General features: G+C 40.5%; 1 protein-coding gene across 3 annotated transcripts in view; it reads left to right on the forward strand.

Moving 5' to 3' along the window:
* The window catches only part of trim36 (tripartite motif containing 36), a 98,284-nt gene that overhangs the window by 18,854 nt on the left and 64,732 nt on the right, over positions 1 to 14,698 (forward strand). The window contains exons 3-4 of one of the 3 annotated variants that reach the window (XM_078396327.1): positions 163 to 192; positions 10,623 to 10,966. In XM_078396327.1, coding sequence (XP_078252453.1) covers positions 163 to 192; positions 10,623 to 10,966 — 374 coding nt within the window. The remainder of the gene's footprint in view (positions 1 to 162; positions 193 to 10,622; positions 10,967 to 14,698) is intronic. The other 2 variants (XM_078396328.1, XM_078396329.1) reach the window with 2 other exon arrangements.

Below are 14,698 nucleotides of genomic sequence, written 5' to 3' on the forward strand. Positions count from 1 at the left end.
TGATTTTGAATCTTTTAGGAATGTAATCTAGTTTTGTGTGGTGTTGTCTCTGAGATAATATTCATCTGACAATGAATTACTCCGCTAATGTGTTTTCAACATTAAAGCACAGTGGGAATGACACTGAAAAATTATTCCTGACTTTTTGTTAATTGATTGCAGCCTCACTGCGAAGGTCATTCGGGAGAAAAGGTAGAACCATTCTGTGTTAATTTAGGTTTAAAGAATCTTAGCTGCAGTTCAATTGAAACTGCATTTATTGCGTTTTTGCAAAAACAAGATTTGATTCTATCTGTTAAAAATCAGAAAGTGGTCACATTCTAAAGTTAACATAAGGTGGACATAAAGACCATCATTATTAAAGCAGCTGCACTTCTTTCAATATAACTAATTGACCGGCAATCTGTCACAGCGAATTTGATTTGATATTTAAGGAGCATATTTAAGAATTATTTGGGCAGAATAAATATATTAATCTAAATTTCATTTTTAAGCAATTTTCTGAAAATTATAAATTATCTCACAAATACAATACAATACAATTCAATACAATTCTGGTTTAGACATTTGCCACTTGATCAAACTAGCTGGCACCTTGTGACCCATGCAATAGATTACGTTGCATTATAGCACGTGACAAAAATACCAAACCCATGTAAACTTTATGGAACTTGACCACTGCAAAGTATTTGTTTCTGGCATTCAGTTCACTGTTGCTTGATTCATTAGCTTGTGAAAATGGCATGTGTGTCCCATACCTGCTTGTGCTGCCTGTTGCTTTCTGGGTGCTGTGCTGTGTCTCCTAGTTGTTTTTTTATGTGGTTTTGTTGTTTGCTGTGTTGTTACTTTCTTACCGTATTCATCACAGATTATTCAAAGAAAATAAATTCATCCAGGAATTCTTTAGGGCAATAGGCAGTGCATAATGGGCATATATTAAGCTTTTTGTATTGTCCTGTTCACTTGAGGCCAAAGGTTAGGCTTTGCTTGTTCCATGAGCACAAAGGCCTTCCCCTAACAGGTGCATGTGAAGCCAGTGATGAAAAACAAATTGCTCATTGATCTGGACAGCACAAGAGTAGGTGAAAGGGGCCAGGGATGAGGAGATTTGATCAAAGAGCTTCAGTCTTGATGAGGGGAAGGGTGTTTGAGATTTTGAGTGATTGGCGAGTGGCATTTGCTTATGGGAGGGATAGAGATTTGGAGTCAGGTTGGAGCAGAAAGGAGTTGAAGTGGAGATGTGGCTGATGGGGATTGGAGCCATAATTGGTTGGGGAGGTGATGTTTGGAGGCATGTTAGAGCCAGGGGTGATGTCCTTAACTAATCTAAATCTTAACTAAATCTATCCAGTGCTGGTTCACAACACCAGTCTACACCAGCTGGGGGCTGCTGAAACAGATCTCTTGGGTTTTGCGAAACAGGGCTCATGTTTGTTATGAAGCCTCAATAACCTGTGCTGATGGATTTGATGGAAGTGCAATCCGAGCCTAAGTTCTACCCAGTGCTTTTTTTGTAGAGAAAAAGATGCCAGTGCATCCTACAAGCTGATTGAGCTGTTCAAAGGCCTGACTGCCTTATTTAATTAATACTTTTTATTTTATAAGCTTTGGTAATTTGATTTAAAGACACAGCATTGAAACAGTCCCTTCGGCCCACCAAGTCCACACCGACATTCAATCACCCGTTCACACTAGTTCTTTGTTATCCCACTTTTTGCCTCTGTAGAGGCAATTTACAGTGGCCAATTAATCTACAAACCCACACATCTTTGGGATGTGGGAAGAAACCAGACCACCCGGAGGAAACCCACACAGGCACAGGGAAAACGTGCCACTCCACACAGACAGCACCTGAGGTCAGGATCGAACCTGAGTCTGAGGCACCATCTCCTCCAGCTGTGCCACTGTTGTCACCCTTTGTAAAAATAACAGTTCTAAAAATGTGAATATCTAGTTTTTAACTTTTCAGAGATGCCAGCAAACAGTACCGACATGTACAGTTCCAAAGAAAAACACTGCTCTTTGCCATTGGTACAGTTGCATAACCGGTAGAGCTGCTGCCTCACAATGCCAGAGACCCAGGTTCAATCCTGACCTCCGGTGCTGTCTGTGTGGAATTTGTAATATTCTCCCTTTGACCGTGCGTGTATCCTCCTGGTGCTCCGGTTTCCTCCTAGATCCCAAAGATGGGCAAGTTTGTGTTTTAATTGTCCTCTGTAAATTGTATCTGGTGTGTAGGGAGAGGATACGAAAGTGTGATAATATTCAACTAGTGGGAAGCAATAGAGACAAAATTGCACCTAGTGTTTAGGGAGAGGATGCAAAAGTGTGTTAGCATATAACTGGTATGGGGAAAAAAGAGATAAAATGCTAGAGTAACTCAGTGGGTCAGGCAGCAGGTCTGGAGGACATGGATAGGTGATGTTTCAGGTCAGGATTCCTTGCGTCTACATATACTAGTGGGATGGGTGAGCAATGATTAGTGAGGGCTCGGTGGGCAAAAAGGTCTGTTTCTATGCTGTATCTTTCAATCAATTCAATCAATCAAAGCACATTGTAGCTACAGGGTGTCCAGAGGGAACTTTGAGATTGGTGTGATGGGTTTTTGCCATCTGCATTGTATGTGGTGCTCCATTACCCAGGGTCAGGAAGTGAAGGGATCTAGTTTCATGGCCATTTGACAGTCTGAGTCACAAAACTTAAAAGAGATGAATGAATTTAAACTAGCACCATCCCACTGCTGGAAGAAATCAATGGATGAATTTTCCTGGGACGTTTTTCTCCAGCTGTCAGCAGCTGGCTTCACAGTGACATTGGCGATGTCTGAAAGTGTTCTGTCCCCAGTCTTCAAAAGGAATGGATATTGCACATACAATATTCACAGAGGACTGAGATAAAAATGTCAAAGTGCACTATCAGAGCACAATGCACTTGATCATATTTACCGATCAGGTATTTGAACAATTCCATCAGCTGCAATTCCCTGCACAGAAATTGAGTTAAGTAATGGAATTTGTGCAGTTTATTGGCACGAGTGTGGGTGATTTACTAACAATGTTATTATTATGTGAATGAGTGTTTTCGTATCCATAAGCTGCCAACAGTGTTATTATGTAAATTACCAACAATGTTGTTATCTTGTGAATTATGATCAATGTTACTATTCTCTGAATTACTAACAATATCACTATCCTGTGAAATTCCTTCTATTATTTCTATTCTCAGATAGTTAAAGACGTTATGATACTATAAATTACTAGTGTCGTGGATTTAGTCCAGCTAATCACACAAATCAGCCTCCCCAATAACCCCCACCCCCCATCAGCCTCCCCAATAACCCCCACCCCCCATCAGCCTCCCCAATAACCCCCACCCCCCATCAGCCTCCCCAATAACCCCCACCCCCCATCGACTCCATCTGCACCATGCTGCTTCGGGAAATACAATCAAGAATTTACACTCCGGTCATTTTCCCTTTACCCCTCTCCTACTGGACAAAGATGCAAAAGCTTAAAAGCATGTCCCACCACATTCAGAGCAGCTTCCTCTCTCCTGTTATCAATCTACCGAACAGTCCTCTCATAAGCTAATGGTGTGGTCCCAATCTCCCCAACCAACCTTATTTTGGCCCTTGCACTTTATTTTTTTCTTTACTTTCTCTGTACCTGCAACACTATAACGCTGTAACACTTTGCACTACCTGTGTATGGCTTGATTGCACTCATGCATTGTATGATTTGACTAGATAGCAAGACACATTTTTTTCACTGTATCTTGGTAAACTTGATAATAATAAACCAATAAATGACTATCCTATAAATGACTAATCACATTTTTCTCTAAAAGTTGAATGAGTAGCTAACATATTCAGGCATGTCAAACACAAGAGTATGATAAATTGAACAGATATTCAGAGCAAGTAGTTTCTCCATCTTAATTCATGGGAGTCATAAACAATCAGAGTTGTGGAGTCATAAATTCATACAGCATGGAAACAGGCTCTTTGTCCCAACTCATTCATGATGATCAAAATGTCCCATCCAAGATGGTATTAACATATAAAGAAATGTCAACAGTTTGATCTTGCTGCGTTTATTATTCATCATATTTACAATTACTCCTTGTCCAACTCTCCCTCTTATAATACATTTTCTTCTTTCATTCATGTTTTTTTCTCATGTTCAATTTGGGAACATTAAAACCGAAAACTGCAATTGTTCAACATTCCCCTTCTTCCTAATACTATGCTTTATGCCATTTTTTCTGATACTGTAAAGCAATGTGTTAGATAGCTGCAACAGCATTGATTAAGGTGATCAGGTAGCTATCCTATACAGTAAGCATGTAGATTCAATATTAGATTACGTGAAAGAAACATTGAGGGAAATGTTTCACACCACTCTGCCTATCAGATTAACGTTCTCCCTCTTCCTGAGGGAAACTGGGCAATAAAAAAGTTCATAAAGGAGCAGAATTAGGTCATTTGGCCCATCAAGTCTACTCTGCCATTCAAGCATGGCTGATCTATCTATCCCTTTTACTGCTTTCTCCCCATAACCCCTGAGGAAGGCCAAATGGACCATTGGGCAATTAATTAATTCCCATATTTCTGATTGTAACTTTGAGAGAGGCACTGGTGAGATCTCCTGAAATGTTGGCAATTTAAAGCCCTGCCCTGTTATTGGAGCCTCAGCTATGCTTCAACAAGAGTACATGCAGGACAGATGCTACAGATTATTTAGTGGGTTGGAGCAGACTGGCAGTTGTTGTGTAGTCCACCCCAGTAAGTAAACAACTTACTTGGCATCAGAATTGGCGGAAGGGTTCATCTGGGTAACAAAACAAAGGTCATGACCTAATTACCCCAGATTGTCTCCTCTTCTTCAGCGAGTCTCCAATAATCCCTTCACCCCAATACAGAAGAAATCAAACAGGAACATTGAAACTAGACTGTGAGTTGATGTACCTAGAATCTGAAGCACTTGGGTGTGTTTCTGAATCACCAACACCAGTCCCTCTCCCACCCCACACCTCACCACCAAAAGCATGCTCGAAACAGATTTGGGTTTAAAGTCATGCATGACTTAACTTGATTCTCGTTGTTCACTTTTCTTACTTTTTTAAAATGCTATCAGCAATTATTAATGCCCCTTGTGTGATTCTCGATCCTTGGCTATAAATTTGCCTTAAATTATCTGCTTTGTACTAGCAGTTTGTTCAGAATACATCTAATTGCATCTAGTTTATAAACATACCCAACAATGCTTGACATTTCAAAGGGTTGATGCTCTCTCTACCCTCAGAGTTACTTGTATGTACCGGGACAGCGAAAACAAGGTGTGAATCATATTGGTAGTTAAAACTCTGGCTGCCTTGTCTGCTATTTTAAGTTGCAAGAAACTATTATTTCAAGCCAGTATAAATGTTCACATTGATAAAAATTATGTTTTAAATGAGATAGAAATCTGTAGGGCTGAAGAGTTGTCATGGGAAGGGGAAGCACAATATAATTTGAGAGTGGGAATAAAATGTTTTATGTAGGATTAAATATAATCAATGGCCAAAACCTTAATTGATACAATACTCTGCCAGTTCATCCTATTTATGATCAGAATTACGATTTCTCTGTGTTTTAACTTGGATAGTTTATGTTTATCTGTTAACATGGATTCAATTGCTTTTTGTGTTGGATGTAGAGTTTTATCAATTCTCGTCTGTGGCTTACAGTAGGAACTCAATGGCAGTCCTATTTAAAGTTAAGGCCAGCAGCTGTTCGGATCATAGCTAGTGTTCTTTAAATAATTCAGGCACGCCAATCAGGCTTTCTTGCTCATCAATGTTCCTTTGCCTCAGGAATTGTAACTAAATTCAACAAGTTTGTGCTAATGCATTTTCTGGTACCTTCTTGGATGCCTGGGAATCAAATGGCAGATATAAACCTATTTTTATTAAAGCAAATAGTTCAAATTTAATTTGCTAACTTGTCAGTACAGGCCAGTTTAAAGTATTTGAATCAGCAAGTCATTAAATATTGTGAAATAAAAAGCAATAATGTTTTATGCTGCTATAGCCTCTAAATTTATGACATGTTGATTACAGTTTGATTACAGTTTGATTACAGTTTGACATGTAATACATTTCATTCCATTTCACTTTTGTTTGTTGAACTCCATGTCCTTTGCCCCCTTTCCACCGATGGTCTTTCAGATTAAGATACATATTAACACTGCTAAATACCAATAGAGATATTACAGATTTAAAGGTGAATGGAACATGTTTTTTTGTGCAGAATTTAACCATTTTCAACCTTGACTAACTTCTATCCCAAAGCAAAAATACGGAAAGTGTACCTACACGCTATCTTTGAAAAAAATTAATAAAATTAATAATAAAATTACATTCAACTTACTTTATTTTCAGGAAAAATTGAATTTAAAAAAATCCAGATAGTTAGATATTTTCAGTTATTTGAAATGATTTCTGATTCCTAGTGAGTAATTTTGGATAATCTAACTATTAAAGGTATACCTACCTTACAATAAAAATTAAACCTTGAAGTGTCTAATTTCAGTTAAAGCATTTTATTATCAGCATGGGATAGACAGTAGATAAATGCTAGTTTCTATAATTACTTTTTTTTCTTTTAAAGAAAAAATAAGAATCTAAGCATTATGGGATGCAACTCATCTAATTCCCCTACAATCTCCTTCATTGGTTAAGTAGATAATGTGCCACTTGTTCACTGGTTAATCTGTCAACAAATGTGATAATGACGAAAGAGAAGCAGAGTTTCTAATCAACTAGCTGTAAGTGTTGAGTTGACTAATTTTGGCCATTTTGCCATGAACTAGGATGGGGAATAATAATAAATGGGGAAGAACAAGCTTCCTGTCCGATATGATATCCATTTTTTCCCCAGATATGCACCATATAAGGATCATCGTAACTAAAGAAGGGCTTGTATGCCATGCTAGTGACCGCTGGGATAAAATTAATGGTCTTGAATAAATTCCAGGCATCAAGATCAGACCTATGAAATTTGAGCACAGATGTCTTCAAAGCTGGAAGCATTTTCTATCCTGGCTGCATATTTTTTTTTGATATATGTTTACAACATGTTATCCCAACTGTCTTGGGTCACAGTTGTAAAGTGGCTGTTTGGAACAGGACCAGACCGCCATAACCTCTTGAATTGTGCACATTCAGAACTGGTAAAGTGGTAAAGGGAGAAAACCTTCAATGCACAGGAAATACGGGGGGGTTGTGGGTTGGGGGGGGGGGGGGGGGGCATGTAGGCGTAATGCTGAAGGTACGTAAGACGAAGGAGTAAATAAGAAAAACAAAATCAAAATGACCTCTATCGTCCAGTGTATTTTATGATATTAAAGGCCTTTAAATTATAAATAATTATAAACATTCCACAACAATCTTCATGCCACATAGACTCATTCCAAAGCTTCAGATTGCAGTGTAACTCCTCCTGGATAATATCTTGTGTAAATGTGGCTACATCGTTAATGGTTCAAGACAAATGAACAAGTTAGCTTTAGGGTTGTCTGTCTATTGTACTTCTAGACTTATTTAAAGTTTTCTAAATGAACAGATTAGGTGAATTTGTCTCAAAAATTCAGTTTCTTCCTCTCAGCTTGCACCATTCCAGTTATTGGCCTAGACTTAACGTGTGGCAACACTTCCCAAAATGGAGCCAAATGCAAGGTTCAGCATCTATAATAATAAATAACATAATTAACTGGGAAATTAGAAAATTGCCAAAATTTAAATAATTTACCATCTCCACATTTTGTATAACAAAACTTCCAGCAATTCCTTGATGATGATTTCCATCATTTCCCAATGGTGGTGGAAATTGTTCCTGGGTCACTTGCATTAAATGCACACATGATAGAGTAAAACTACATTTTACCTGTTTCAAACATTTAGTTCTGTTGACTTCAGCACAATTATGTTTTGAAAGTGGAAACAATGTGCAGCTGGTATTCCATGTGCGCATTTAGATCGAAGGTAAATGTTTATCTTCGGTGACCCATATAAACCCCTTTTATTTCTTGATGAGATGGAATTTGTATTACCATTAGAAATAAGTTTACATTGCATGGTTAATGGGTACACTAATACTTTTAATGCTATGACCATATTTAGAGTTACAAGTTAAATGGGGAACTATTTTAACTGGGATACAAGAACACTGAGAGTGAAGTGGTTTACACAATTCCTTGAGTAATTAATGCAGCATTTGGCTTTATTAAAATTATTTTATTTGAAATATGAGTACAAAAGCCACGAACCCGTGCTAAATGTATAAAATGCTGGTTCAATTCAAACTGAGTATTTTGTCAATTTCTGTGCAGTTTACTTGTAGGAGGATGCAGAGACTTTGGTGATGTATTGAAGGGAGTTATTAGAATTAGTGTACATGTGAGATATTATAGTTATTTTGCCACTTGGAGATGCTGAGATTAGATTTGGAGAAAGCCAAGATCAAAATGCACAAAGATGTTTATAATTATGCAGAATTTATATAGAAAAAAAAGAAGATAAATAGCTGAAGGATCAATATTTGGGGCAACAGTTCAACTGGCACAGGAAAAATATTTTTTACAGCAACGATTATGATTTGAATCCACATCTGTCAGAGTGCTAGATGCAGATCAAGAGCGGTCTACTAAAGGAAATTGGATAAATAATTGAAAGAGAATTGATTGCAGGGTTAAGTAAATTAATTGGAAATGGTACAACCGAGATAGACAATAGACAATAGACAATAGGTGCAGGAGTAGGCCATTCAGCCCTTCGAGCCAGCACCGCCATTCAATGCGATCATGGCTGATCACTCTCAATCAGTACCCCGTTCCTGCCTTCTCCCCATACCCCCTCACTCCGCTATCCTTAAGAGCTCTATCCAGCTCTCTCTTGAAAGCATCCAACGAACTGGCCTCCACTGCCTTCTGAGGCAGAGAATTCCACACCTTCATCACTCTCTGACTGAAAAAGTTCTTCCTCATCTCTGTTCTAAATGGCCTACCCCTTATTCTTAAACTGTGGCCCCTTGTTCTGGACTCCCCCAACATTGGGAACATGTTTCCTGCCTCTAATGTGTCCAATCCCCTAATTATCTTATATGTTTCAATAAGATCCCCCCTCATCCTTCTAAATTCCAGTGTATACAAGCCCAATCGCTCCAGCCTTTCAACATACGACAGTCCCGCCATTCCGGGAATTAACCTAGTGAACCTACGCTGCGCGCCCTCCATAGCAAGAATATCCTTCCTCAAATTTGGAGACCAAAACTGCACACAGTACTCCAGGTGCGGTCTCACCAGGGCCCGGTACAACTGTAGAAGTACCTCTTTGCTCCCATACTCAACTCCTCTTGTTATGAAGGCCAACATTCCATTGGCTTTCTTCACTGCCTGCTGTACCTGCATGCTTCCTTTCATTGACTGATGCACTAGGACACCCAGATCTCGTTGAACTCCCCCTCCTCCTAACTTGATAACATTCAGATAATAATCTGCCTTTCTATTCTTACTTCCAAAGTGAATAACCTCACACTTATCTACATTAAACTGCATCTGCCATGTATCCGCCCACTCACACAACCTGTCCAAGTCACCCTGCAGCCTTATTGCATCTTCCTCACAATTCACACTACCCCCCAGCTTAGTATCATCTGCAAATTTGCTAATGGTACTTTTAATCCCTTCGTCTAAGTCATTAATGTATATCGTAAATAGCTGGGGTCCCAGCACCGTACCTTGCGGTACACCACTGGTCACTGCCTGCCATTCCGAAAGGGACCCATTTATCCCCACTCTTTGCTTTCTGTCTGTCAACCAATTTTCTATCCATGTCAGTACCCTACCCCCAATACCATGTGCCCTAATTTTGCCCACTAATCTCCAATGTGGGACCTTGTCGAAGGCTTTCTGAAAGTCGAGGTACACAACATCCACTGACTCTCCCCTGTCAATTTTCCTAGTTACATCCTCAAAAAATCCCAGTAGATTTGTCAAGCATGATTTCCCCTTCGTAAATCCATGCTGACTCGGAATGATCCTGTTACTGCTATCCAAATGCTCAGCAATTTCGTCTTTTATAATTGACTCCAGCATCTTCCCCACCACTGATGTCAGACTAACTGGTCTATAATTACCCGTTTTCTCTCTCCCTCCTTTCTTAAAAAGTGGGATAACATTTGCTATCCTCCAATCCACAGGAACTGATCCTGAATCTATAGAACATTGAAAAATGATCTCCAATGCTTCCACTATTTCTAGAGCCACCTCCTTAAGTACCCTGGGATGCAGACCATCAGGCCCTGGGGATTTATCAGCCTTCAGTCCCATCAGTCTACCCAAAACCATTTCCTGCCTAATGTGGATTTCCTTCAGTTCCTCCATCACCCTAGGTTCTCCGGCCCCTAGAACATTTGGGATTGCTCTTCAATGGAACATCCAAATAAGTTTCTTCTATATTGTATTACTCTACCATTCCAATAAACTATATAACTACTACTCTTTCAATTTTCTTTTTCTACTTTCCCTTGTCTGTCCTCTCTCTGTCTTTCCCACTATTCTTTCATGTATTGGTTGACTAAAAAGGATCTGCTGCCCATCCAGGCTGGAAACGAACTATCCACAGTCAAGGAGTCACCACCTTCCCTTGTCCTAGCTGTAAACGTGACATAGATCTCGGAGAACGAGGCATCAGTGGTCTGTTCCGGAACTTCACTTTGGAAGCGATTGTCGAGAGATACAGGCAGGCCGCCCGAGCTGCGGTGGCCATCATGTGCAACCTCTGCAAGTCACCGCCCAGCGAAGCTACAAAGAGTTGTATGGACTGCAAAGCTAGCTACTGTAATGAGTGCTTCAAACTTCACCATCCCTGGGGGACTCCAAAGGCTCAACATGAGTATGGCGGACCAACCACCAACTTCAGACCCAAGGTACGGAGCTCGTTTTACTGCTTCTTTAATGAAACCAGATAGGCATTTTCATTTGTATCATCAGACTTCTTTTAAATGGGAGGCAATATGATTAAAAATATATTGTTTTCAGAATACTTTCTCTTCCCAGAGATTTCCTGTGAAGGTGTAAATATACGGTCTCATCACTTCTAACATATACATGCAAAAATGATTATAAAATACATTAGCACTCAATTAATAATTAATTTGATGGGCGCTCAATAGCTCAGAGTCAGCTAAACCAAAGAATGAGATTGAATTACTAGTGCACAATATCTGCTTGTCTAACTTATACATCAGGGTAACATTTGAGTGAAGATGCACTCTACCTATTATATGTATTGGAATACTTAAGATCTAGTCACATTATGCAAAATATGTTTTGTATTTATTAAATTAGCAGAATTGTGTTTTCATAATTAAGATGAAATGGAAACCCCCATTTGAGTTGGTTGCATGGTTGAATTAATTTTCTTACTTATTCACTCTGCCACATATGAAGGGATCAGCCAAAAGGTTAGCATTTCCCTTGAGGATACTAATGGGAATCAGTAAATGGAAGTAATCTAAGTATTCCGAGGAAATTGGCTTCAAATATATATGTTGCTTTTATGTTGTTAGTTTCATCAACTTCCTAACTTTAACAACCCCATTTGAACAGTCCAATCATTAATTGTACATATCACAAGACTAGGTTGAGTGCTTATCAATATATAGACTCCAGCGTTTCCATCAGACAAAGTCACATTCTGCCTTAGAAATAAAATACAACTTATGGCATGATTATCATATGTGCTGATGTAAATGTGACAGATGATGCAGTCATTTTACCCATGCTCATACTTAGCAGCTGCACATTCTCTTAAGATTGTGAGCATATCTCGTGGAATGGATGAAGTGACAAATTAAAAAAGACCCCCTTGTTGAAAATACTTGCTACTTTTATTTGGAAACATTTTTCATGTTTTCCTTTTCCTTAGAATACAAGTTGAATATCTGGTTTAGTTTAGTTTAGAGATATAGCGCGGAAGCAGGCCCTTCGGCCCACTGAGTCCACACCGACCAATGATCCCCACACACATACACTATCTTACACACACTAGGGACAATTTACAATTTTACCAAAGCCAATTAACCTACAAACCTGTACGTCTTTGGCATCTCTAGCCTGGTCTCCAGGCTTTGAAACTAATGCTCATAACCAGTAAATATGAAGTATAAAGAAGGAGGAAAAAGAAGCAGGAATAAAAACACGGGAAATACTCAATGAGAAAGGAATGCAAGAGGAAAAGATGGAAGGAAGGAAATAGAGTGGGGAACATGAAAGAAAGTTATTTATTTGAATGAAAACAGAAGCAAAGGGAATAACAAATGGAAAGGGAAAGACGCGAGAGTACTAAAGGGAAATGCAATAATGAATAAGATCAAGGAATAAAGGGGAAATTAGTATAAGAAAGACCAAATGAGACAGAGAATGTTAGAAGAGGCTAGAAAGATAGAGGGGGAGTGACTATTGACCATTGTTCTTAAATACCAAACTTCAAAAAACGACAATGAGCTCAACAATAAAAAGCAGGCTGCATAAGGATTTTTTCACAGGTGTAGATTTATTAAGTCTGCAGGCCTGGAGTACAGGGCTATTCAGTGGAAGAAACCTAATGCTGTATGGGTTTAAGGCCTTTCCTTTCATACCTATTTTAGTTATCTACAAGGTAGTAATTGGAAGCCCACTGTAGGTTGCAATGGGCTGGTGTTGTAGCTGGTTAGGCTATTCTTCATCAGGATGTGCTATCAATAAGCGAGATTAGTATCTCGACTGAGCATCATAGGTTGCAGGGGCAAAACATTCTCGCCGGCTGATCTGCTGCGTGTATACAGACCTGCAATCATCCGTATCTTCCAGTTTTGCTTTGTTGAGGTAAGAAAATACTGCTTTAAAAAATATTAAACAGGTGTATTTATGGTTAATTTGTACTCCGGTAGACACTAAATGCTGGAGTAACTTACCAGGACAGGCAGCATCTCTGGAGAGAAGGAATTGCTGACGTTTCAGGTCGAGACCCTACAGGAAGGGTCTCGACCTGAAACATCAGCCATTCCTTCTCTCCAGAGATGCTGCCTGTCCCGCTGAGTTACTCCAGCATTTTGTGTCTATCTTCGGTGCAAACCAACGTTTACAGCTCCTTCCTACACATGAAAAAATCCCCACGCTTAGTGCTTCAATGCGGGTTACGGAGCTCCCTCCCACCCCAGGCAATGTCATGTGTGCCGCCTCTCAGAGCAGACATGGGCGCTGCACAAACTCACCCTCATTCCACACAAACCTCGCTCCTCATCAGCTCTACGCCGCTCCCGGGGATGGCGGTGCCAGCAGAGGCTGTTTGCCAGTGTTGGCTCCCTGCAGCTAGTTGTCTGGGTCCTACTCCCTCGCGTACTGCGCGTTTCCGATTGCAAAACCTGTCACCTGACGGAGCGGCACCCAACAGGTATATGCCCGCCTGTCCCGGGGACCACTCTCACAGCAGCGCTGGCTGTGAGGATTGAGCCTGTTGGGTGCCACTCCATCAGATTACAGGTTTTGCAATCGGAAACGAGCAGTGGAGGTGTGATCAATAGACAATAGACAATAGGTGCAGGAGTAGGCCATTCAGCCCTTCGAGCCAGCACCGCCATTCAATGCGATCATGGCTGATCACTCTCAATCAGTACCCCGTTCCTGCCTTCTCCCCATACCCCCTCACTCCGCTATCCTTAAGAGCTCTATCCAGCTCTCTCTTGAAAGCATCCAACGAACTGGCCTCCACTGCCTTCTGAGGCAGAGAATTCCACACCTTCACCACTCTCTGACTGAAAAAGTTCTTCCTCATCTCCGTTCTAAATGGCCTACCCCTTATTCTTAAACTGTGGCCCCTTGTTCTGGACTCCCCCAACATTGGGAACATGTTTCCTGCCTCTAATGTGTCCAATCCCCTAATTATCTTATATGTTTCAATAAGATCCCCCCTCATCCTTCTAAATTCCAGTGTATACAAGCCTAATTGCTCCAGCCTTTCAACATACGACAGTCCCGCCATTCCGGGAATTAACCTAGTGGGAGATCGAGGGAGTAGGACCCAGACAACTGGCTGCAGGGAGCCAACACTGGCACACAGCCTCTGCTGGCACCGCTATCCCCGGGAGCGGCGTAGAGCTGAAGAGGAGCGAGGTTTGTGTGGAATGAGGGTGAGTTTGTGCAGCGCCCGTGTCTGCTCTGGGAGGCGGCACAAATGACATTGCCTGGGGTAGGAGGGAGCTCTGTAACCTGTAATGATTCACCAAGCGTGGGGATTTTTTTAACGTGTAAGAAGGAGCTGTAGATGCTAGTTTAGATCAAAGATAGACACAAAATGCTGGAGTAACTCAGCGGGAAAGGCAGCATCTCTGGAGAGAAGGAATGGCTGACATTTCAGGTCGAGACCCTTCCTGTAGGGTCTCGACCTGAAACGTTGGCCATTCCTTCTCTCCGGAGATGCTGCCTGTCCCGCTAAGTTACTCCAGCATTTTGTGTCTACTGGAGTACAAATTAACCATAAATACACCTAATTAATATTTTTAAAAGTAGTATTATCTTACCTCTACAAAGCAAAACTGGAAGGTACGGTTGAAACGCCGGTCTGTATATATGCAGTAGATCAGCTGCCGAGAATGTTTTGCCCCTGCGACCTATGACCG

The sequence above is a fragment of the Rhinoraja longicauda genome, chromosome 3, assembly GCF_053455715.1.
Source record: "Rhinoraja longicauda isolate Sanriku21f chromosome 3, sRhiLon1.1, whole genome shotgun sequence".
NCBI classification, from domain to species: domain Eukaryota; kingdom Metazoa; phylum Chordata; class Chondrichthyes; order Rajiformes; family Arhynchobatidae; genus Rhinoraja; species Rhinoraja longicauda.